We start from the raw sequence: 23,615 nt of genomic DNA, 5'->3' as shown, positions 1-23,615 counted from the left end.
TGTTCATCTGTGGATTCGCCATTTATGGTGAATGGATCTGGCACATCCAGGGATCTGGCACAGGATTTGATCATGTGTGTATCTAATACCGATAGGGAGGGAAAACAGGGCAAAACCATCCCCTTACAGCCATAGCGTCCTGTACGGTTGTCAAAGCACCGAATCAACACAAAATACTGCAAACTTGGAGTTCCCGTCGTGGCTCAGTGGTTCCAATTAGGAACCATGAGGTTGCAGGTTCCATCTCTGGCCTTGGTCCATGCGTTAAGGATCCGGTGTTGCCATGAGCTATGGTGTGGGTTGCAGATGTGGCTCGGATCTGGCATTGCTGTGGCTGGCAGCTACAGCTCCGATTTGACCCCTAGCCTGGGAACCTCCATATGCTATGGGTGCGGCCCTAAAAAGACAAAAGACAAAAAAAAAAAAAATGCAAACTAGAAAAAGAATGATTTGATTTCAAAAGGTTGAGATGTCCACCTCACACACGTGATACAAGTGTGAGCATGGGGTCTGCTTGGTCACCAGTGTTTCTGTCATGAGGGGGGCAGATTCATTCACCAATTCTGTCCTTCCATGAGCCCAGGGCAGGCGCTGGCTGTTGTCAGGGCCATAGCTGGCAGCAGGACAGGATGCTCCAGATCTTCACAGACCAGGAGGAGAAATGAAGCAGACAGGAAGCCAATGGATAGATAGAGAGAACTATCCAGTAGAAGGACACACACGCACCCACAGACCCACCCAGGCACATGCTCACCTGCACACAGACACACATGGACTGTGGAAGCCATGACTGTGTTGGAGCCCCGTTTACAGGTGTCTGTGGACCGGGAGATCGGAGATGTTGAGAGCAGACAGAGGGTAAGGCAAGGAGCCGGGGGTGACCCAGGGGCTGAAAGAGCTAGGGGAGGGGAGCGGGAGTGGGAGGGGGATGAGTCAGGGGGAGGGCAAGGCCCTGGGGGCGGAAGTGAGGGAGGGATTTTACTCAGTGCGAGGAAGTCGTGGAGGGTTTTAGGCAGTAGGACAGACTTTGGTTTACGTTTCAATAAGATCATTTTGGCTGTGGAGCTGCCAGGCGGCACATGGGGAGACCAGGCGGGAGGCTGTTACCATGGCAACGGCGGGGACGCTAGCAACCTGAGCAGAGGTGATGGAGACGGAGAGATGGGTCCAAGAGCTGGTGGTGCAGAATCACCGGGCGAAAGTGCCCCGCAGGTGGCTTTGTCTTCAATGCACAGGTTCTGATCCACTCCCCAGCTCCGCCTCATACGGTTTCCTCCAGCATCACCCCCGGGCCCCCAGGCGGGCCTGGGAGGACAAGGACTCTGCTGCCTGAGGGATGGGCCCTCAGAGTCACCCCACAGTGAGACAGGGATTTTCCCCAGAAACTGAGCCCATGTCCTGTTTCTTTCACCAGGGAAGTGTCACTGCGGCCAAAGCACACACCCAGCTGGGTGTCTTCCCAAACCCTCCTGGGAGCAGGCAGTTGTCAAAAGGGGTTGTGCCCCCCCCGGGGGTGGAGGACAGTCCTGCTCCCTAGGCGCTCTGTCCTGCCCACTGGAGGGTGTGTGGTGCTGGGGGAGGTTCTAGGCAGAGCCCGGCCTGGGCTTTTGCTGACGATGTCGTTAGAGGAGACGGAGCTGGCAGGGCCAGTCTCAGAGCCTGACTCACCGGCTTCTTCATGGCAGAGCTGGGGGGCTGAGGCGGGAGGGAGTGGCTGTGGGCCTGGCCCCATCCTGAACCCTGGGGGCAGGGGGACAGAGAGGCAGAGAGAATCGGAGGCCAGCACAGGGGGGCGGACCTGGAAGGGACCCTGCACGTCCCCTCGGTTTAGCAGAAAGGACTCTGATGGGGAGTGGGGAGGGGGCGTTCCCCAGGCCACACGTTGACGCTGGCAGCTCAGGGCTTTTCTGGCAATTATCCTGAGGCATAAGTTTCTCCTGGGCAGCCCCCCCCACCCCTCCCCGCCAGAGCGGAATTCCCTCAGAATCAATGTGCCCAAGACTGGGTCTGTCCACACCTGAGAATCCCCTTTTCTAATGCACATGCCAGCTTCCTTTGCTCCTTGGGATGCCAGCTCCCCGAGGGGGCTGCAGAGTACCCGCCCCCGCACCCCAACCCCTGTCAAAGCGGGGGCTCTGGGGGCTGGCCCCTCAAAGAGGACAGCGCCTGGCGATTTCCTGGAGGGGAGAACAAAGCAGGTAAGAAGTGGATGGCCTGAGCCTGAGGCCACCTGCTGTCCACTCCTGACGTCCCCCACCCTGTCCAGTCTGGCCCTCAAGAGGGACGATGACAACCTGAGATGCGCTCAGAGAAGGCCGACAAGACAAGGAGAGGGACTCTGGCCTGTGTCCCCCAGGGAAGGGTGACGGGATGGAGGGCAGAGCCTGGATGTGAGCTGGCATGGGCACAGATGGCAGAACGCAGGCAGTGGGAGGCCTGTCCTGCAGAGATGGCCCTGTTCTCTGTGGCCCTGGGTGGGGGAGATAAGGCCAGGACGTGGCGGGGGTGGGGGAGTTGTCTCAGGGGGAGCCTAGCCATCAGAGCAGCTTCCACCAGGGGGTCCTTGACCAGACTCCCAGGGTCCAAAGCAGGAGGCAGGCCTGGGAGGCTTTTATTTATTTATTTTTCTTGGCTTTTAGAATCACGGCTGGATGTGAGAGCCTATGACTCCACACCCGGCGTCACCTTCAAGCGGTTTATGAATGTTGGGTCTGTGGGCGGATGACTGGGAAGGGGCAGGGCAGGGAGGGGAGTTTTGGGGGGGCACCCAGCCTGGGAGAGCCTTGCGGGGCAGCCTTGGAATCCCAGCTACGGAAAACTGGGAGCCAGCTGACGTTTGTGGGCAGAGGAAGGGTACCAAAAGCATCATTCTCCGGATGGCTCTGGAGGCTGGGGGCCTTGGGGACACAGGTGCAGAGGCAGCTGGAGGTACCAGCCTCTCGCGATGGTCCCAGCGGGGCTGGATGGGGGCCCAGCCAGGACAGGGTTGGCGGCATTTTAGAGCGCAGGCCTTGGGGCCCGAACGGGAAAGGAAGTAGCAAAGATGAGGCCAGAGTAGTTTGGGTAACTGGTGTGTGGAGCTGTCATCAACCTTTGTCTTTTGTTTCTCTGAAGCAGACAGTCTATGTGGAGCCCTTGGCGGGGGTGTGGGGGTGGGGAGTTTGTCTTATTAAGCATTTCTCTCCCCCCTCCTTTCTTTCCTGTTCCTTTAGAAAATGACCCCCGCCTCTTCTCTGTGGCAGGAGCTGCTGGATCTCTGCTGAGACAGGGGTTCCCTGTCCAGTGCAGAAGAAGACAGGGATTGTAAGGACCATTGGGGAGGTGAGGGCTGGGTGGGCTCCCAGGAAGTACACCCGACCCGTGGGAGGTGAGGCTGGTGCAGGAGGAGGGCTGGGCCCTTGCTGCTGGAGCTGCTGTGTGACCCTGAGCAGGTGGTTTCTCCTCTCTGGGTTGGTTTCCGCACCTGCAAATGGGGGGCGGGGGGGTTGGACGTGACTGGAGGTTTTCCAATAACTGCTGGGGACCAGGGTTCTAAGGACCAGCGCCCCCCCATGCCCTGCCACCCCGCCTCCTTCACCAGGCCGGCCCCAGTTTTACCAGTTTGGTGATGTAGCCTTCCACGTTTCTGTGGCTGGAAAATGTGAAAATCAGTTGACAAGGAGAATTAGGAAACCCTGCCACAGCTCCAGAGGCGCAGGTCGTGGATGCTGTGTGGTGGGTCAGGTGTGTCGCCTGCCATCTAGCCCAGGCTCCTGTGGGGACACCTGTTTCTCACAGCCCTGCCCTTTCTCCTGCCATCAAAGGGCAGGGCAGGAGTGACCTAATTGTCGGCCACTGCTGTTGGATGCAGCTCAAGGAGGGGGAGGAGTGGGCCTCAGACCTGGTTCACATGCCAGTTCTGTCCCCTACCAGCTGTGTGACCTGGAACAAGTTACTCAACCTCTCTGAACCTTCATTTCCTTATCTGTGAAATGCGAGTGTACATTCCTACTTGTGGCATCGAGATGAAGAAGTAGGTGATGAAAGTGTGATCACTTTTCTTTGGATCTACCTGTCCCCATAGCCCAGCTGTCCCCAGGGAAAGCTTGGGGTGGGTCCCAGAATGCCAGGGTATGAGACTGGGAAGGTCCTGAATGACACTCATGGCTCAGCGGCGGCAGGGGGCGGGGGTCCCCTTGACCGTCGAGACCCAAGCAACGTTTCCTTGCGGTAGGGGGTGGCATTTCGGGCCCATATATTTAGAGCCATTTGCTAAATGCTTTTTTTCTTAATTCACCAGCCGTGATGCTTCTTCATGGTTGGCCGAAGAGGATGAAGTCCTTTCTTCTTTTTTCTTTTTCTCTTTTTCTTTTTTTGCTTCTTAGGGCTGCACCTGTGGCATATGGAAGTTCGCAGGCTAGGGGTTGAATCTGAGCTACAGCTGCTGGCCTCCACCACAGCCACAGCAATGAAGGATCCCAGCCATGTCTATGACCTACACAAGAGCTCACAGCAATGCTGGATCCTTAACCCACTGAACGAGGTCAGGGATCGAACCCTCAACCTCATGGATCCCAGTCGGGTGCGTTAATCACTGAGCCAGGAAGGGAACTCCTGAAGTCCTTTCTTATATGGGGTCTTTGCTGACCCACCACCCGTGGGCTTGTCAGCTTTGCACGCATCCCTGAGATGCTGAACAGTGACTGTCCCCTGCTGAGCCAGTGGCAGTACCGCAGAGTGACCAGTTAGGCAGGACGACCAAGTAGGCGGGGCGGCGGGGGGTAGGGACACGGCTGCTGGAATCACTGAGGCATATCTCGCCCTGAGGCCTGGTCTCATTAGCCCCCGTATTCTAAGCAAGCAAAGCAGCTGGCCCCAGATGGGATGGTTCTCCCAGAGTATCTGGGACCTGCTCTCCCAAGAATCAGCCCTTGCTCCTCATCCGCAGGTCTGCACAGCAGTCCAGATGTGCCATCTTACGAGGCCTCGGGCAGCAGAGCCAAAAACGCGGGCTCTGTACAGGGGCACCAATTTAGTCTCAGAGCCAGAGTTTTGGGTGGAGCATAAAGAACAGCTTTATTGCTTTGCCAGGCACAGGGGGACACAGCAGGCTAATGCCTCAAAACTGTCCTGACTTGAGAGGGGACAGCAAGGGGGTTTACAGGTTTAGCTCAGAAGACAGGGTTATTGATTAAGGTGTTTGTATTATTCTCCTTCATCCATAGGTCCTTTCGGAGTCATCAAAGCCAGCATCAATGGGTCCAGGGATGGTTTCTGGTTGTCTTGGGGCTTATCCTTCCTTGACCTTCTCTCTGGAGTGAAGATGCTTGCAGGGAAGGGCTGTTAGGGAGTAGGTGCAATAGAACTCTAACTGGAAAGCAACCATGCGTAGGAGTTCCCGTCGTGGCGCAGCGGAAACGAATCCGACTAGGATCCATGAGGTTCCGGGTTCGATCCCCGGCCTCGCTCAGTGGGTTAAGGATCCCCGGCGTTGCCATGAGCGGTGGTGTAGGTTGCAGACGCAGCTTGGATCCTGAGTGGCTGTGGCTCTGGCATAGGCTGGCAGCTACAGCTCCGACTCAACCCCAAGCCTGGGAACCTCCATATGCCGCAGGTGCAGCCCTAAAAAGCAAAAAAAAAAAAGGGAAAGTAACCATGAGTAAAAGAAAGCAGTTAATCAAGGAAGAGATCATGTGTGAAAAGCCAGACACAAGGTGCAATGTGACTCTAACTAGAAAGTAACCATTTGTGGCCAAGGTGGGACATAACACCATGAAGGCTGTTTTGACTAGTTTTTAGCCGTAACAATATTTCCTGGTTATTCACTCTCGAGTCAGCCTTTTGAGACTGAGGAGAGGCCTAGGGGGCTAAAGGAAAAGGCTTTTCCTTCAAAACACAAGGATTTAGGGTCTGGCACAGGGTTTCAGCAGCACGGGCTGCTGAATCACTGAGGATGAGTTTTGTACGGCAGTGCCCTCGGGTGGGCCCATCTTCCCCAGTCCTCAAGCTCAGGCGCTGGGCAGCTCCCCGGGGCCGAGGATCCTGCCCACTCGCTTCTCCTGCAGAAGCCCTGCATGTGTCTGGGTGGGTCTCCTGGGGCCTGTTTCCTCATCTCTGAATCGGAGGTCAGGGCCTTGAGATGTGCCTGTGTCTCTAAGGCCACGTGAGGATCAAAACGGAAAATGATCGCCTTAAAACTGTGAAAGGTGATTTTGTGGCCCCTCAAGTAAAAAGCCTGCTGTTATGATGAATAACGTGTGTTCCCTCTTTGGGCCGCTGGGCACAGAAGCCCCTACACTCTGACAGGTGCTGCGAGAGGTCAGATGGTCGCCAGGGTAGCCTGGGCTCCAGTGGGGGACCTGGCCCGGGGCCAGATCAGCTTCGAAGGGGTGGCAGGAAACAGCGTCATGGCTCTGCAGACTGTGGGGTCTGGGGTCTCAGCTCTGGGACTCAGGACACCCCTCCCTTGCAGTCCAGGCTTCCAGAGGCTCCTGTGGCCCCGGCTCTGCCCTCTGCTCCTGCCCCCCCAGACCCACTGCTCTCACCCACAAGTCCTCCGAGGACCAGAAGGGCCTTTCACCCTCTTGGTCAGGGATGGCCGGGTTAAGTCCCTCTGGTGCCCCACACATTAAATGCCCCCACCTCCCACAGAAATGCAAGTTCTTGGAGTTCCCGTGGTGGCTCAGTGGTTAACGAATCTGACTAGGAACCATGACGTTGCGGGTTCGATCCCCGGCCTTACTCAGTGGGTCAAGGATCCGGCGTTGCCGTGAGCTGCGGTGTAGGTTGCAGATGCGGCTCAGATCCCGCGTTGCTGTGGCTCTGGCATAGGCTGGCATCTACAGCTCCGACTCGACCCCTAGCCTGGGGACCTGCACATGCCACAGGAGTGGCCCAAGAAATGGCAACAAGACAAAAAAAAAAAAAAAGCAAGATCTTTACCATCAATAAAGACTACTGGGCACGGAGGCAGCCAGTCTGCATGGGGGTCTCATGTCCGTAGACCCTCGCTGTGACAATGACGGAGACAGACCTCGCATTCTGCATTGTCACAGACGGGCGGCTTCACAGCCCTGATGGCGACACGGAGCCGCAGTGGACAAGCCTCATGATCATCAGCCAGGGGAGCCAGAAGGGCGCTCTGACCCCACCCATAGGACGTGCAGGGCCATCAGACAGGGGCCCCCCTGGGCAGTGGGACAGTCACAGGCGGTCACCTTCTGCTCCCGACTTGGGGCTGGCCTCTGTTCTCCCTGGGCGGGGATACACACAGCCGGACGCGCGAAAGTTGTGCGCTTTCTTGCATGTGTGTTGTACTGCTTTTCAGGATAGCTCATGCATGAAACGCGTCCTGATGTGCGTTTGTCGTGTGATCTCCCATTTTGGAGTCAACGTGTTTCCAGCAGACCCCAGACCCGGTGTGGGTGCAGCCTGGACCACAGACAGGCTGTCTTCCTGCCCCTGGGCTGAGGTCTACCTGCCCCCCGCCTCCCGCTGCCTGGCTTCTCTGACAACTGAGGTGACCCGGGAGGTCAGGGCCACGGGCTCTATGGAGAGCCTGAGCCGGGAAGAGCCATCTCCAGCCTCCCCGAGGCCTGCCCTGCTGGAAGCCCCGGTCTGACCACCACGTGGCCATGTACTCCTGTGTCTCAGAAAGTTCCATGCGCATGTTTGTGAGGCGGGGCCCCTTATCCTTGGGTCTTGTGACCTCCAGCCAGTCCCACAGACCCAGGAAGAACACCTTTCGGTGAACGTGAGCTCCATGAATAGCCCCTGCAGTTCGATATCCCCTGGACGTGTCCCCTTGAGGTGGCATCCCTGTCATAAGCTGTGGCATTGGGCATCTGTCCATTCTCTGAGCTGCACGTTACTACCTGTAAGGTCAGGGCACCAGCATCCCAGAGCTGAGGATGGAATGTGGGGCTCCGAGTGGGGACATGGGTCCTCCCCCTCCCCCAGTGCCCCCACTCCCACCCCCATGTGCTGCCCTGAGTCCCTGCCGGGCAGGGCCAGCAAGAGAAGCTCCCGGGAGAAGGTGAACGGCCCCTTCGGTCCTCATCAGCTCCCCAAATAACCCACGGCTTGAAAATGTTCAAAGAAACGCCAGCGATTTATTGATTTAGTATATTTCCAAAGAAGCAAACACATAGAATAGCCCACAGGGAAACTGGGCCTGGCCAGCCAAGGTTCTTACACAAACGCAGAGCAGCGGGCACGACAGGCTGCAGCGGGGCCCGGTTTCCCTCTCTGCCCATCGTGAGCCCCCGCCTAGGCCACCCACCCACCCCGCCTCTGGGTCAGGCCCCAGGCTGGAAAAGAGAGCAGCGCTACCCCTGAGACCCTGAGCTGGAGTCCGTGCTGCTGGGCCGGCTACTGGTGGCCAGTGACTGGATCTGCCTTTAGCATGGGAGGCCCTGGGTCGGGACAGGACAGGGAGACCCTGAGCAGTCTGGTGTCCCCTTCACCCCGACCTGGCTACATGTGGGGGTGTCCTGTGCTGGGTGTTGAGTCTGGCAGCCCTGGCAGCGTGAGGCCAATTGGTGCTTCCACTGCCCTGGGCCTCAGGCCCCTTGCTGCCTTCAGGAAATGCATCCACAGGCCCCTCCCAGCTCTGCTTCTTCCAAAGTGATGGGCCCAGCTGGCCAGAGTCACGAGAGAGGTGACCTAAACCAGGCCTAGCTGTCCCCCTGGAGAGACTGATAAGCCGCCCCTCCCCAAGGCAGAGGCTGGGCCCCGGCTCTTGGCCCTGCTGGGAAAGGAGAACTTCCCTGAGGCTGTGCAGACTCACTGGTCACAGGCTGTTTCCCTGTCACCCTGATGGGACTGGCCGGTCCTCTCACACTGGCCGGGTCTGGAGCCAGAGACCTGGGCGTCCCCTTTCCTCCAGGACAACGTAAGGGCCAGGTCTGGGCTCTTGATCACTGATGTATCTGGGCGCTTATAACCTGCCTGGCTCCGAACGGGTTTCCTCTGGGTCCCCAGGGCTGGCGGAGGGGACACTCTGCCATGACCTGTTGCCCCTGGGCCCCAAGAGGGAGGCAGGCCTCCATCCTGAGGGACAAGGAGGCTTGTGTCCCTGACTCCAGCACAGAGGACACCACTGGGTGGCCTGTCACCGTGTGTCTGCCCTGGTCCTGCTGCCGTGTCACTCAGCAGGTGGGTCCTGGGTCCAGAGGTGTTTTCAGTTCTGACTGCTGGGTGGGCGGTGGGGCTGGACGGGGGACAGGGCAGATGGGGAGGAGGCTGGGTGGGGGGGCAGGGGTGAGGAGGGTAGGCCCAGGCAGCCAGTTCCCACTGGTCACCACTGGTGCCACTTGGCAAGGCAGCTGCAGCCCAGGAAGGCCAGGGGCAAGGCGTCCTGCTCAGCCTTATCTCACAGACGACGGGCTATTTACACAAGCCTTCCTCTGCTTCTCAGCTGAAATGCTCAGGAGTCTGGTGTCTCAGGGTCTCAGGGTGGCTGGTGCCCCTGCCAGGCCTTTTATCACACTCCCCCCCCTGGTTTTCACAAAGTAGAGAGATGGCAGGGTTTGGGGAGGGAGAGGCCGGCCTCTGGCGGGGGTGGGGGCTTGTTCCGCCTCATGCAACAGCTCCCTTCCTGGTCTGTCCAAATTCCTTTCCTCCAAGTCTCCTGGGACCCAAACCCTCCCTCCCTTGGATCCCGGAGGCATGCAGGGAGTGTCCTCTTGGGGACACCCACGGGAGGCTGGAGCAAGTCCGGCCCCAGCCCAGCTCACGTTCTGCTGGGAGAATGAGGACCCAGCAGCCATTCGCTGACCAGCTCCTAGGCTTGAAGCATTATCTTGCCTTCTTCCTTCTGCCAGTGGGGTGCTTCCCAGGCCACACCTGCTCCGATGGGACACAGTCCGAGAGAACGGCCAGCCCCTCCTGGCTCCTGGGACAGACCTCATGCGGCAGAGCAGGCGTCCTGCCAGCCCTGGTCCCGCAGCCCCGCGGAGAGGCGGCCAATCATATTAGATTTTCCCAGGATCTGCACGGAACCCACCAGCCTCCCTGACGGCAAAGCGGCCTCCTGCAGGTGGGGTGGGGCGGGGCGGAGGCGGGGAGCCCCAGCCCCATTACCCTTCCCCGCCCCCCACAGGACTCCTGGTGAGTTTGGCCCTGATGGGGCCCCCTCCCTGCAAACACACTTCAGGCAGCTCAACCCAAAGCACCTGCTGTCCATGCCAGGAGCGCGACCAACAGCTCAGCTGGTGCTGTGCAGGGGGCCGTGCTTCTAGCACTCACGCACACGCACACGCACACACTGTACACGCGTATATATACCATTTCTCAGCGAAAGAAGTATTAACATCAGACAGAAACCCCCTTAACTCAAGAAAGGCCCCCCCGCCCTCCCCAACCCCCATCGCCTATCAATTCCCCCCCCCGCCCCCGGAAAAAAAGGAATCTAAAAATATTTTCATTATCCACAGCATCCCGATTTGCTTTCAGCTGTGTTTGAACGTTTCCGAATACTGTGCAGGTGGGCAGAAGACCCGTGGCTTCTCAGCTAGTCACGTCACGTCTGGAAAAGGAGCAGGTCTCCGGTTAGCACCCATGGGGTTGGGGACACGTCTGCACTGCCGGCCTCGCCACACTGTCCCCTCCCGCTGGGCCTGAGACCGGGGTCGGGGCACCCTTGACACCTTCCTAGGTTGCTCCTGTTGGGGCAGAGGTGCCCCTGTGCCCACTTGCCCTGCCGCAGTGGCCAGCAGAGGGCCGAGCATCTCTAAGGAGCGCAGGAGGCAGCTGCTGGCTTGGTCTCCTCTTTTCCTATTGTTGGGCCCATTTGCCGGGAGAGGCAGTCTGAAGTCGAGGTGAGCCTCTGTCTCAACCAGAGTTACAGCCCCTTCCCCAGCAGGCCCCTCTGTAGGTGCTGCAGCCTGTGTGTGGAAGGCAGCTGGGGCACTAGGAAGTCTCCTTTAGCTCAGAAGACCTTGTCCTCATCCCTGGCTCTTTGCAGAGATGGAGCCACCTCTGTGGCCCTGCAGGGTTGATGGCGTCTGGTTTGAGTCTCTATGTGCGGCCCTAGGCTTTCCTACATCAGAATTACTTTGTCTTTTTCTTTTGGTCTTTTCCAGGGCCACACCCGCAGCATATGGAGGTTCCCAGGCTAGGGGTCTAATCAGAGCTGTAGCCACTGGCCTACACCACAGCCACAGCAACAGATCTGAGCCACATCTGCAACCTACACCACAGCTCACGGCCATGCCGGCTCCTTAACCCACTGAGTGAGGCCAGGGATCGAACCCACAACCTCATGGTTCCTAGTTGGATTCATTAACCACTGAGCCATGGCAGGAACTCCAAGAATTACTTTGGATTTTTCATTTTTTTCTTTTTCAGGGTGACACCTGTGGCATGTGGAAGTTCCCAGGCTAGGGGTCGAATCAGAGCTGTAGCCGCTAGCCTCTGCCAGAGCCACAGCAACGTGGGATCCAAGCCGCATCTGCAACCTACACCACAGCTCATAGCAATGCTGGATCCTTAGTCCACTGAGTGAGGCCAGGGATTGAACCTGCATCCTCATGGATACTAGTCAGGTTCGTCAACCACTGAGCCACGAAGGGAACTCCCTGGATGTTTTCTTTAAAATGTATATTCCTGGCCCCAACTCTGGAGCCACTGAGTCAGAACTGCTGGGATTGGGACCAGGAGTGTGTGGTTTATCTGCGTTTCAGGTGAGTCTAAGGAAGAACTTGGCTTAGCGTCTCTGTCAGAGAAAACTGCATCTGAGTTTCTGCTCCCTAGACTCATCTGGTGGAAAGAAGCTTGCCCTCATAGCAGGCATGATGCAGAACTGCAAAGTGGATTAGCAAAAGGCAAGCAGGGGAGCTGTAGAGGCCCAAATCCAGAGTGACACTGTGTGACTGCAGGAGCGCCCTTCACACTGTAGCCCACATGAATGGCACTCCTTGGGTTTGGCAGTGCACAACCTATACAACTGTACCCAGCAGACCTCTGGCCTGTTGATGCTAGCAGGATGTTGCATATCCCCAGTGTCCTTGTGGGATGGTCAGTGGCCCCCTGGCAAGGCCTCAAATGACCTGTGTCATTCAGATCAAAGGATGCAGCTGTGTCCCTGGGGGGCATGGCCTGGCCCCTCTTTCTGAGCCTGGTCGAGGCACAGCAGGGGTCCTTGGAGGCGCCCCCTACCATGGGTGGGCCGATTCTCACCTGCAAGCTGAGCTTGCGTGGGCAGCCTCTTAGAACCGGGAGGTGAAGTTCCTGAAGGTGTTGGCCCCGGGAAAAGCTCCCAACATGTTCCTGTCGAAGCCTTGCTGTGGGAAGAAGTGGCAGCCGCATGAGGGCATCTGTGGGGTCAGAGGCTGCCCCCAGAGCACCCTCGGCTTGATGCAACCCTCTGGACGCGCTCCGTGTGTTGGCGCTAAAACCAGCCTCATGATCCTGCGACTGAGCACAGGGCCAGGCACACCCATGTGTCAGTGAGCTTGGCCCGGCCTTTGCACGCTGGAACGTCCATTCTGCCTTCGTGGACATCCGAATCAAGGTATTAAGGGTTTAGCTAGCGGTTGGTACTCTAGAACAGCTACCAAAATCAGATAAGAAAAGTCGTTTTCTGTCCTCTCAACGTCCCTGCTTTTTTCCCCTTAAATCTCAACAAGAGCTCTTGGCAGGGACTTTGTGTCTGGCGCCCTCCTGCTCCCCCACCCTATACTGGAGAGGCAGGGCTGGAGCCCGGAGCAGGAAATGCCCCTCACAGGCTCTGTTCTCCAGCCCTGAGTGCCTGCCTGCTGAGTACAGGCCGAGTTTTACTCCTGTTATGTCTCCTAGCACATAGCAGGTGCTCAATAAATGCTTTAGGGTGACTGAGGACAGCCCTTGAGAAGGGGTGCCTGGTGCTAGCCCTGGGCTCTGGGACCTCATTGGTTTCACTGTCCTGTGGGGACACGGGGGGCCCGAGGCAGGGGGCTCAAAGCCCTGGTCCCAGTGGCCTGGGCACAGACCACGTGATCACCACTCCCCATGTGCCAGCTCCCTCCTGCTGAGCTTGTGAGACCTCGTGGGAGGTCCCAGGAGAGACTAGTCCAGGGTCCCAGCCACTCCCTGAGTCAAGACCAACGCCAGGGCCCTGACTCCCTGCTCTGCAAGAGGGACAAGGGCCCATGGCTGCCTCACTGCACTGTGACCGCCCAGTGACCGGCAGATGGTGGCAGAAGCACCGACCCAGTCCGGTCAGGCCTGAGGTCCAGCGTGGCTAGAGGGGGAGTGGGGATGACAATGAAGCTGGGAAAGGCACAGAAGGACCCCAAGGGCTTCCCTGTGTGTCCTGGGTGGGCATGGCCTCCGTTCCTCGCGGCCAGCTGGAGCAGCTGGAGGAAGCCCCCACCGGTCATCTCACCCACCTCCCCTCCTCTTGGCCTCCCAGGACCCTCCTCCCACTGTGGGAAAAGAGCAGGACATGGGCCACCACTGGCTGTGGCTGCACCAGCCCTTGGTCACCTTCGATCACGTGGCTCCATGGCCCTGCCCATCTCCCGGCTGCGCTGGGGAGGAACGGTCCTCTTTCTGCCCGGGTGGCTGGTCTTCCATCCCGTCGCCCACTGACAAGCAGCCCCTGATGCTCCAAGACCCCGTCCTCCCACCCCGCACCTTCCTCGCCCTCCGGCAGCCCCTTCACCTTCTCTGCACAAATGTCATTAAACAGGTGGCTTTTTACCCTTTCTTTTGTCTCCCTTCCCTCTGGCCAAATGGAGATGATCAGGTCCCCTCCTGCCTCCCCCTCCCCCGCAGTGGACCTGGCGCCCCCTCCCCTGCTGCCCCTGCCCCGTCTCCCCCTGGTAGCATTGCCTGCCATGCCCTGAAGTCGCCAGAGACATGCAGATCTCAGATCCAGGCCCTTCCTGTTTCCGTGTCCTGGACCACCAGTAGCCCCAGAAACGGTGCCCCGCTCCGCACTGCCTCCTACCACGTGTCTTCACCCCTTCCTGGCCCCTCTCCCGCAGCCCCCAGGGGAGGGACTTCTCCCTGCTCTGCCCTGGACCCAGAGACTTTTCCACAGACACGTGCCCTGGGGGTCCTGTCCCCTCCCCGGCTTCTCCCACCTGAACAACCACTGCCGCCTGAGCTGTGCACAGCCTTGCCCTTCTCCCCAGGCCCCCACCCACCCTCCAGACTCCCCTCCCCAAACCGGGGCTCCATTCACTCCTCCCTCAAAGCCCGCCCCACCCTGCTGATCCATCTCTAGTGCAGGTAACCACAAGGTGACTCCTTCCTTCGGCCCCCTGCCCTTCATGTCCACGCGCTGCTGCCTAAAGAGCAGTGACCACCGGATGGGAACAGAGCATCAGTGTGAAGGACCTGACCGTGAAGGCCTTGAGGACAAATCCAGCAGCCCCGTCCCGTCCACTCTGCCCCCCACAGGGTGGGCTTCCTGGTGCTGCTTTCAGCATGAAACCCTCTTCTGCAAACCCCAGTGGCCGCCCAGGGCCAAAAGCAAACCTTCCGGGGACCTCGGGCCTTGCACACTTCCTTGGCTTCCTCTGCCCCCATCCAGGCTGAGATGTGACAGCGCCTGGATCACGGTCACAGTCAGGCACGTCCATCTGCTCCTCCCAACCCACATGGATCTGAGTCAGTGCCAAGCAGGTGCGGGAAAGCCTTGCCGACAGGGGTTTCAGGTGTGGCCCTTACCTGTCTGAGGACCCCCTGCAGCTCCTTGCTGGACCACATGTCAGACAGGAGGAGTCGGGCAGCCTCTGCAGCCTTGGGGGAGGCACTGTGCAGGCGGAAGTTCATTTGGGGTAAGACTCCAGGAGACTCGAGGGTGAACACATGCCCCTTTCCTCCCCCTCAGGTCCTCCAGGGGAGGTCCCGGGGTGCCTGATGGATCCTCAATCCCACCTGGAGGTCCCCCGGGACTCTCTCTGGGGTCCCATCCTCTCCCCTGGCCTGTCCCGGGAGGAGAGAGCCGCTGGGAGCAGCATACAGTTTCTGCACAGCTGGGTCTGTAGCCCCCGGTGCCCCCTGCTGGCCTGTGAGGACTCAGTGTCCCTCAGGTCCCCGCCGAGAAGCGTGCTGCCTAGGGGCCTGGATGCAGGACCCCGGCTTGTGGCGCCTCCCCCAGGGCCAGCTCCCTGTGGGTTCCCCCTGAGCCGCAAGGCTCCTCTCCATGCTGCCTTCTCAGGGCTGCGCTTGGGGACGGGCGGGGCGGCAGGGGTCCCACCCCACCCACCTGCTGCGACACAGGTTGATGACATTGTTGATCATGTTGCTGGAGAAGTACTGCTTGGCCATCTGTGGTTGGGAGGCCATCAGATTCCTCACGGTGTAGCAGGCCGACGACAAGATGTCTTCCGAGTTGCTGGTGTTGCCGGTGTGACTGGTGAGGAGTCGGGTCACCTCTGGGAATACCTGGTTCCCTGGGACAGAAAGGAGCAGAGGGCATGGGGTAAGTGGCCGAGGGTTCCGCTTGGGACCACAGTCCCAAGCTGCCCTCAGCCCGGCCCCAAGCAAGGTGGTCCCTCGAGGCTCAATTCCAGCTCCAACCGGGCTCAGGACCATCTGGACACCGCACGGCAGCCCCTGTGCCCGGGCGACCTGCACTTCCTACTGCCAGCCCTCTCCCGGGCCAGCTTCCCCTCCCAGGAGGCTCCTCCAGGGAGCTGATAGAGGGGCCCTGCCAGCAGGCTCTGGAAGCTGGGAGTCAGGTCCCTTGTTGGGGGTGGGGGGCGGTGGTCACTCACCCATCACTCTGTGCAGCACAGGGTGGCGGGACATGTTGCTTAGGAGGGAGGCACCAGACCTCACCACGTCTGAGTTGCCGGACTGCAGGAGGCGGGCGATTTGCGGCAGGCCCTTCTCCTTCAGCCCGATCAGCTGGCTCATGCCACTGGACATCTGCAGAAAAGGACGTGTGAGGCCCTAGCCTGGGCGGCCCCGGTGCCAGGGCGGGCAGGAGAGGGCCAGTCACCCCAAACCAAGGAACCCCAGGACTTCCCCTCTCACATTGGAAGCCCCGGCAAAGACAAGCACACACCTGGGTGTTCACGCCTGGGTAACTGCAGCACAAACCAGGGCAGAGGCACCTGCACCTCACCTGGGCAGCCTGGAGCCCAGGTCAGGGCTGGGAGGGAGGGAGCTCCCGGCCCCTCCCTCAGGTGGGGTGGGGTGGGGCATCAGGATCAACCTCCAGACCGAGCCAGTGCCAGTGGCCGCCACTCGGCCATTGCCTGGGCACGCCTGCCTCCTTCCCCACTGTACGCGCTCACGTGAAGCCTGTGTCAAGGGCATCTGCCACCTAGACAAGGGTCACCGTCTGCTGCCAACCCCCTGGCCCTGCAGAGTCAGCACGGACTTTTTGAGAGCTTGCAAGTGGAGGAGCGATAAGAGGGGCTGGGCTGCATGGAGATGCCACCCAGGGTCCCCGGGACACAGGCCAGTCCATCCCGGCCTCTGGCAGCAAAGCCATCCTGGCCGTATCTGGTCCAGGCTGCTGTGGGGTTCTCGAAGACCCCCAGCCTCCTCTCACAGTGGAGAGGTTCTCCTTCAGCCTCTACGCACCCCGTCCTGCTTCCGCCCGACCCCCTTCTGCCCTGAGCCCAGGGGAGGAGGGTTGGCCTGCACCCCCACCCGTTCCATCACGTCCTCTAGACTGTCTTTGGCTCAAAACCACTCCTGATTCTCCCACATCTCCCTCTGGACCTGCCCGTACCCCAAGCCCTTAACTTCCACTGCTATCGAGTCAGCAAACAGGAGACCCCTCCTGTCATAAACGCACCCCTCATCCTTGTCTCCTGCCCCAGGCATGGCTGGAAGACTGGACCCACGAGGCAGACAGAACCCAGGAGGGCTGGGTTCCACCGCCCTGTCTTCCACCTGACCCTTCCCAGAGGCTGGAGGTTTCCGCCCCCTCCTCATGTCCCCAGGACCTGGCCTCCAGCAAGCGGGTTCGGGCCAGACCCTGGACTCAGGCAGGGATAGGCTGGTGGGGAGCAGGGGGCGGAGCCTGGGCTGCAGGGGGAAAGGGGGCGGGGCGTCGTAGGGGCGGGGCGCTCACCAGCCCCTTGCTGGCTGTCAGGTTCTGCAGGGCGCCTGCGCACGCCTCCAGGGTGGCGTCCTTCTTGCTCTTGCCCATGAGGTTTAGGTAGGTGCGGATAGCGTCGGAGTGGTACAGCCAGCTGCTGCCCTTGGGGTTGGGCTCCTCCTCGGGAAGCGGGCAGTCGTAGTTGTTGTTCTGGGGACGAGATGCCAGATCCTAGGTCAATAGGGCCGAGCAGGTGTTCTGCTCCCCCAGCCATGGTCGTGGTTCCTGGACAGGGAAGTACCCGCTGCCCCTTCCTCCCAGCACTGTGGCTGCTCCAAGGTGAGGCATGGCCGTGCTCTCTGCCATCTTCAAGGGGGCACAGAGCACCTCTGGGGCTGGGCCCCACATCCCGCTGTGGGGTGGCTTTGGGTCTCACTCCTTGATGCCTCCTGCCCTCTCAGAGTCACAGCCCAAACTTGACTGCCCAGTGGAGGCAGCCAGCCCCCCACAGCGCCCCCTCTGCTTCTGGGGGCTCAGGGGAGACCTGGGGGCTCAGGGGTCAATGGGAGCCGACAGCCCCCCATTCCTCAGGGGTGACAGAGAAGAGGGGGACTTCGGGGCCTGCAAACCCTGGGCTGGAGCTTCTGGCTTCTGGGTCCCCAGGACACACACAGACCCCTGGGTCGTGGGTGAGATGGAGCTCACCAGCTCCTAGCCCTGTGTCCCCCAAGGTTGGGCAGGGGTCCCTGGGGCTGGTCTCCGGCTCCAGCAGGGCAGAGGGGCAGGGAGGGGGAGGCAGTGGGCAGGGACTCCCAGGAGGGAGGGACACTTGCGCTCACCATCATCCTGTCGCTCTTGTTGCTGAAGCAGCCGGTGGAGGACTTCTCGGTGTAGGTGTTACGGGCATTGTAGTCCAGCTGGCGGTAGCGGGTGGGCACCTCGGCGTCCAGGCGATAGGAGAGGTTGTGCAGGATACACATGCAATTCTCCACAGACTGGGGGCGGAGCAGAGGGGCGCTGAGCCTCGTCACCCCGCCCCCTGGCTCAGTCCCGCCACAGCCAGCCCCCTGCGCTGCTCCGAGGAGGACAGCAAGACCCCGCAGTAGGCTGAGAAGGTCACCAGGGACGCTTCCCAGGACCTACCATGCCCAGCTGTGTGAACATGAGTGACCGGCTGCACATGTCTCGGCCTCAGTTTCTTCAGCTGTAACAGGGGACAGAAGCCACCTGCGACCCTGGCTACAGGGGAGGTTCACCATGGAAAGTGCAGGCAGGAGGCTGAGCTCTGTGATAGGCTGCTGCCTCTGCTGCCTTCGCCAACGGGCTGATGGCCAGCCTGGCTCTGGGAGACACATCCATCAGGAGCTGCCCCAAGCTCCTCGTCAGGTTCAGAGCCATCAAGTCCCCATGACACCACCAGCCCCTCTGTTAAGGGCTGGGCTTCGGCTTCCAGGATCAAAGGTGCCCTCCATCCCAAGAAATCAGTGCCCAGGAGCAGGGACCTGGCACCCAGTGCTTCCCAATGGCAGCTGTTCCCAGGTCTTTGCCGCTTTCCTTTCATACAGGCCCCTGGGCGGCGTGAGAAAGCAGATCCGCCCCCCCAGTGTCTGGTTCTTCTGGGCTTCGAGAGCCCCTGATGTCCAGGGCCCCAGGGTCACCCAGGTGGAGGGGTTGTTCCATCCCAAGCAGAGAATCACAGTGACAGCTGAGCAGACAAGGGACAGGCTCTCTCCTGCTGTCACTTCCAACAGAGGGAGCAGGCGACAAGCCCCTCTCCAGGAAAACTGAGTGCAGGATGCAGGGGCCGTGACACCGGGCCAGCCCCCCGGGGACCTCTTGCTCACTATCACCGCTGAGTGGAAGGACCTCAGCCTTCAGGTTGTCCTCCTGCCATGATTTCCCCTTTCTGCTGCCTGGGCGGGGGTCCAGGGTCCCGGGGGCGGAAGTGGCTCAGAGGACCCAGGCCCTGGGCCGGCAGCAGATGCCTGCTGGGAGCGCACCCTGAGCTAGGTGCTCGCTTTGTGTTTTGCTAATTAACTGAGTCCCCAAAACAACCCCTCAGGGAGGTACGTGGTAGACGGTGACCAACTTCATTTACGCAAAAGGGGCACCACGGAGCAGAGGGTGAGGGAGGGGATCTACCCCCCCTGCCCGCCAGGGAAGGGACGGGGCGCTCAGCATCCAGATGAGCACCCTCGCTGGCCAGGCTCTGGGCTCCTTCCCACCACCAGGTACTGCCTTAGAGGCTCCCAGGAGGGCAGACCAGCCCCGGAGTCTTTGAGAGAACGCCGGGACCTGGAGTCCCACTGATTGGAGAGGAGACCCTGGGCCTTGGGGCTCTGGGCAGAGAAGAGTCTGGGGGTGGGGGGTGTCACCCGGGGGCCACGCTCACCTTGTCATCACAGCGACTGGCCGCCACGCAGTTCTGGACATAGGCCATGAGGGAGTCAATGAGCCCCGTGTAGTTTCGCATGGTCTGGCGGCCTGCATCCGCGGAGCTCAGGTTCCTGGAGGGGGCGGGCGAGCGGGCAGGTGGGAGAAAGGGAAGGAGGGAAGGAGGGATGGGGGAGGAAGCGGGGAGGGGAGATGCAGGGAGCAAGGGAAGGCAGAAGGGGGGGTTGGGGCACAGGGAGAGCAGATGCAGAGGAAGGAGCCAGGGGGAGGGGGCGGAGGATGGAGGATGTGGTGGGATGGGGAGGGGGCGGGGGGAGGAGGGGACAGGGAGGAAGGAGGAGGGAAACGAGGAGGAAGGGAGGAAAGAAACACCTTTCAGGCTATTCTGCCCAGGCCTGGCTCAGGCTGGGATGGGGTCTCGGGTCTCGTTTGAACTTGGTGCTTGTCATCCTTCTCTGTCCCCTGGGGTCCAGGCTGGAACTTGTTTTTTTTTTTTTTTTTTAATTTATATTTTATGTATTTATTTTGCTTTTTAGGGCCACTCCCAAGGCAGATGGAAGTTCCTGGGCTAGGGGGTCGAATCAGAGCTACAGCGGCCAGTCTATACCACAGCCACGGCAACGCGGGATCCCAGCCGTGTCTGTGCCTACACCACAGCTCACCGCAACTCCAGACCTTTAACCCACTGAGCGAGGCCAGGGATAGAACCCGCAACCTCATGGTTCCTGGTCAGATTAACTTCCACTGCGCCACAACGGGAACTCCACCTAGGCTGTGACTTTTATGTGTCATGGCTCTGGTGCTGCTGGAGCCCAGGGTATGCACCCTGCCCTCGTAGCACTTGGGGCAGGGAGCTTGGCTGGCCAGTGTGCCCCTGGGGGCAGCAGAATCTCTGTGGGGTGCTGGGGGGTGACCCGAGCTGAGGCGATGCCCCTCCTGGCGGAAGCCATGTTCTGCCCACAGCAGCGCTCTTCCCAGAGCAGTCTGGGCCCTCTGCCTGGTGCAGGGGGAGTGGCTCCCGCCACCCATAAGTCCCCCATGACCCTGGCTTTGCATGTCCCCAGCCTCTCCAATGCCTGGAGGCTGCTGCCCAAGGCAGGCAGGAAGGAGCCCAGGCCAACCGCACCCTGGTCTTTGGGCTTCTGGGAGTGGGGAGGAGGACAAAGCCCCTTATAGCAGGTGAGACCCCAGGGGGATTTGCTCCACGGCTCCGCCTCCAGGCCTGCTCGTCCCCCAGCGTGTAAACCCCCTCCAAGAGGGAGCACACCCAGGTCCCTCCGCCAGCAGGCCCCAGGGCCCTTGCTACACCCTGGGGCAGAACTCAGGAGACTTTGGGCAAAGCGGTGCCAACCCCATGCCAAGCAATATGACGGCAGATAGTGGCATCACAGCCCGGAAGTGACCCCTGGGGAGCCAGCCAGTGGACTTTTTTTTTTTTTTTTTGCTTTTTAGGGCCGCACCTGCAGCATATGGAGGTTCCCAGGCTAGGGGTTGAATCGGAGCTGCAGCTTTAGGCCTCCACCACAGCCATGGCCACGCGGGATCCTCAACCCACTTAAGCAAGGCCAGGGATGGAACCCGCATCCTCATGGGGTTCAAAACCCGCTGAGCCACAATGGGAATGCCCTTTTAAATTTTTTATTTAGTTTTCAGTGGATTTTTATCTAAAAGGACACTCTTCCAGACTGCCCAAAAAAGGCCTACCCGTGAGTGGAGGAGGGGGACACCTGAGCCAGCTTTTGGATCTTCAGATCCAGGGGCACCTCTGCTCTGCACCCACGCTTGTCTCAAGGAGGTCGTGAGATCTTGAGTCAAATCCAAGGAGGTTGGGACCGTACCCCAAGTCGGGGGGGAGTCGAGGCGCTGTTACCCTCCCCCACGGGCGCCCTCCACCCTCACCTCAAGCAGCCTGTCGCGTTGAAGAAGACCTCGGGGTCCACGGTGTCCCGGGACAGGTTGCTGTTGCCGTCACGCCAGCCGGAGAAGGGGATGATGACTCGGTCGGCCAGGACCGGCAGGGCGTCTGCGATCAGCTCCTCCTTGAGCTCGTCCGTGGAGGACAGGTTCCACAGCAGCCCTGGAGTGGGCACCACCAGCTCAGGAAGGCCCCATCCTCGGGGCCACCCCACCCCCGAACAGCACATCCTGGACCGGCCTCAGCTACCCAGTCTGCTGTCTGATGGTCTCAGGAGCCCACCACCCCACGTCTCCACAAGCCAGCAGGTTCTTGGGGGCAGAGCAGCTAGAATTCTCTATGTGGGTCAGAGTGACACGCATTTGGAAGTGGATCAATAACATCTGATGGATCAGTGTTTTCTGATAGAAATGCCAGCACTCGGGATCAGCTCCTGTTCTCTGCCTGCCACCAAAAGTCATCCCTAAAATTGCGACTCGGTACGTGCTCTCACCCTCCTGTCCAGTTCCAGGCCCCTGTGTCCCCATCCTGAGTGCTCGTCAGCTCCTGCTCTGGACACAGCTAGCTGCTTAGGACCTGCGAGCTCCGCCCTCTTCCCCTGGCCTGCACTCCTCAGGGTCTGCTGACGGGATCCTGCCTGATGACCAGCCTTCCGCCTACCCTTTCCCTCAGAAAGACTGGGATCCCACACACGTCGATAGATGGATGATGGCTGGAGGGACAGGATGGGGCCACCGACGGGGACAACACTTATCTGCAGCCCATGGGGGTCCCAGGATGTCCGCCCGAGGCCGACCCTGCACGATGTGCCCTGGCCCCCTGCCCCCTCCTCGTCCTGGGCCCGTCCTGCGCCACCCACTCCGGGGCTGGGCACCCACCAGTCAGCTGCTTCTGGATCTCTGTGCTCCTGGTTCTCCCCAGGAGGCTGACGGCCTCGCGGATGCCGTTCTGCCGGCGCGTCTCCAGCTTGTTGGTGGTGCTGCGGAACACCAGGTTGCGCAGGGCCCCGGCCGCAGCCTGCTGCACGTTCTGGTTGGGGCTGCGCAGGAGTTCCACCAGCTTGCAGATGCCCCCCAGCTGGTACACCTGCAGGACGGGCGCCGGACAGGGAGGTGAGACCGAGCCGGCCACACTCCACTCAAGGCAGCTTTGCTCGGACAGAAGAGGTCCCTTCAGTTCCCAAATGCCCAGGACAACCCACAAATGTGCAAGCAGTGTGGAGGAACGGTCACCAGCCAGACCAGGGGCCAGGCAGGATTCAGATGCCAGCGCCCTGCATCCCAGCCAGCCAGAACCCCTCGGTGCCCTCCTCCTGGCCCTGAAGTCCTGCCGGGGAGTCTGGGGGTGAGGACCAGATGGGCACACACATAGAAATATGCGCCAGGGTCCTAGGGAGGGCACGCATGGGGGGAGCCTGATGTGGGGGGAGCCTGATGCAGACGGACCCTGAAACTCACATCATACCCTCAGGCCGAGCCTCCAGGTGCCCCACCAGTCACGCGTGGGAGGGAGGTACCCTGGCAGCCACACTCGGGAGGCACAGACAAGCCCTACTCCCAACCAGAGATGAGAGAGGACGATGACATGGAGAGACAGACGGAGAGATGGAGACAGGCAGAGACACAGAGACAGAGACACAGAGACAGAGAAAGACAGAGACAGAGAGACAGATGGAAATAAAGACACAGAGACAGAGAAAGGCAGGGGCAGAGATAGACAGAGACAGACAGAAATACACAGAGACAGCCGGAGGCAGAGAGAGACAGAGACAGAGACAGACAGAGAGAGACAGAGATAGAGGCAGAGACAAGGGTATGGAGGAAATTGAAGGGGAGGAAGTTGTGCCAGTTCCTTAGGGGACTTCGAGAAGGGACTCGTGTCAAACCCATGACTGTCACTCAAGCGTCTCTTCCATGAACGATGGAGGAAACGCAGCTGATGGACGTCTCCCCAAGTGGGGCTCTGATCCCCTCAGAGGATAAGATGCCCGCTCTGGTCTCGGGCACTGCTGGGCACACACCTGCCATGGGCAGCGGGGGTAGAAGGAGCCAATCGCAAGTGTCCCCAGCAGCTCCAAGTGCCAGGCCAGGCTGCCCCGCCGGGCGCAGGGCAGGAGGGGTGCCAAGGCTTACCTGCTGCTTGGCAGACTCGTCCTGGAAGCAGGTGTGCTGGATGTAGTAGGCACCAATGGCCTGGCACTTCTCGTCCTGCGAGCTCAGGTACTGCACGGCCTTCGGGATGGTCAGCCCGCTGCACTCAATATCCTCACTGCAGATCCTGCAGGGCAGGCATGCGGGAGGGTTACAGGGCCTCCCAGGAGCCAGGGTGCAGGGCCTC

At 60.1% G+C, this 23,615-nt stretch overlaps 1 protein-coding gene across 1 annotated transcript in view; it reads right to left on the bottom strand.

The window, feature by feature from the left end:
* PKP1 (plakophilin 1) overlaps nucleotides 8,071–23,615 on the bottom strand; it is a 46,064-nt gene continuing 30,519 nt past the window's right edge. The window contains exons 5-15 of the mRNA XM_021064508.1: nucleotides 23,411–23,555; nucleotides 22,157–22,364; nucleotides 21,263–21,440; nucleotides 19,362–19,476; nucleotides 17,809–17,964; nucleotides 17,003–17,179; nucleotides 15,690–15,843; nucleotides 15,179–15,365; nucleotides 14,638–14,722; nucleotides 12,160–12,263; nucleotides 8,071–10,507 (exon numbers count right to left, since the gene is read on the bottom strand). Coding sequence (XP_020920167.1) covers nucleotides 12,189–12,263; nucleotides 14,638–14,722; nucleotides 15,179–15,365; nucleotides 15,690–15,843; nucleotides 17,003–17,179; nucleotides 17,809–17,964; nucleotides 19,362–19,476; nucleotides 21,263–21,440; nucleotides 22,157–22,364; nucleotides 23,411–23,555 — 1,480 coding nt within the window. The 3' untranslated portion in view covers nucleotides 8,071–10,507; nucleotides 12,160–12,188. The remainder of the gene's footprint in view (nucleotides 10,508–12,159; nucleotides 12,264–14,637; nucleotides 14,723–15,178; nucleotides 15,366–15,689; nucleotides 15,844–17,002; nucleotides 17,180–17,808; nucleotides 17,965–19,361; nucleotides 19,477–21,262; nucleotides 21,441–22,156; nucleotides 22,365–23,410; nucleotides 23,556–23,615) is intronic.

Source organism: Sus scrofa, chromosome 10, assembly GCF_000003025.6.
Source record: "Sus scrofa isolate TJ Tabasco breed Duroc chromosome 10, Sscrofa11.1, whole genome shotgun sequence".
NCBI lineage: Eukaryota > Metazoa > Chordata > Mammalia > Artiodactyla > Suidae > Sus > Sus scrofa.
Note: the sequence above shows the minus strand (reverse complement) of the source record. Positions and strands in the feature narration are given on the sequence as shown.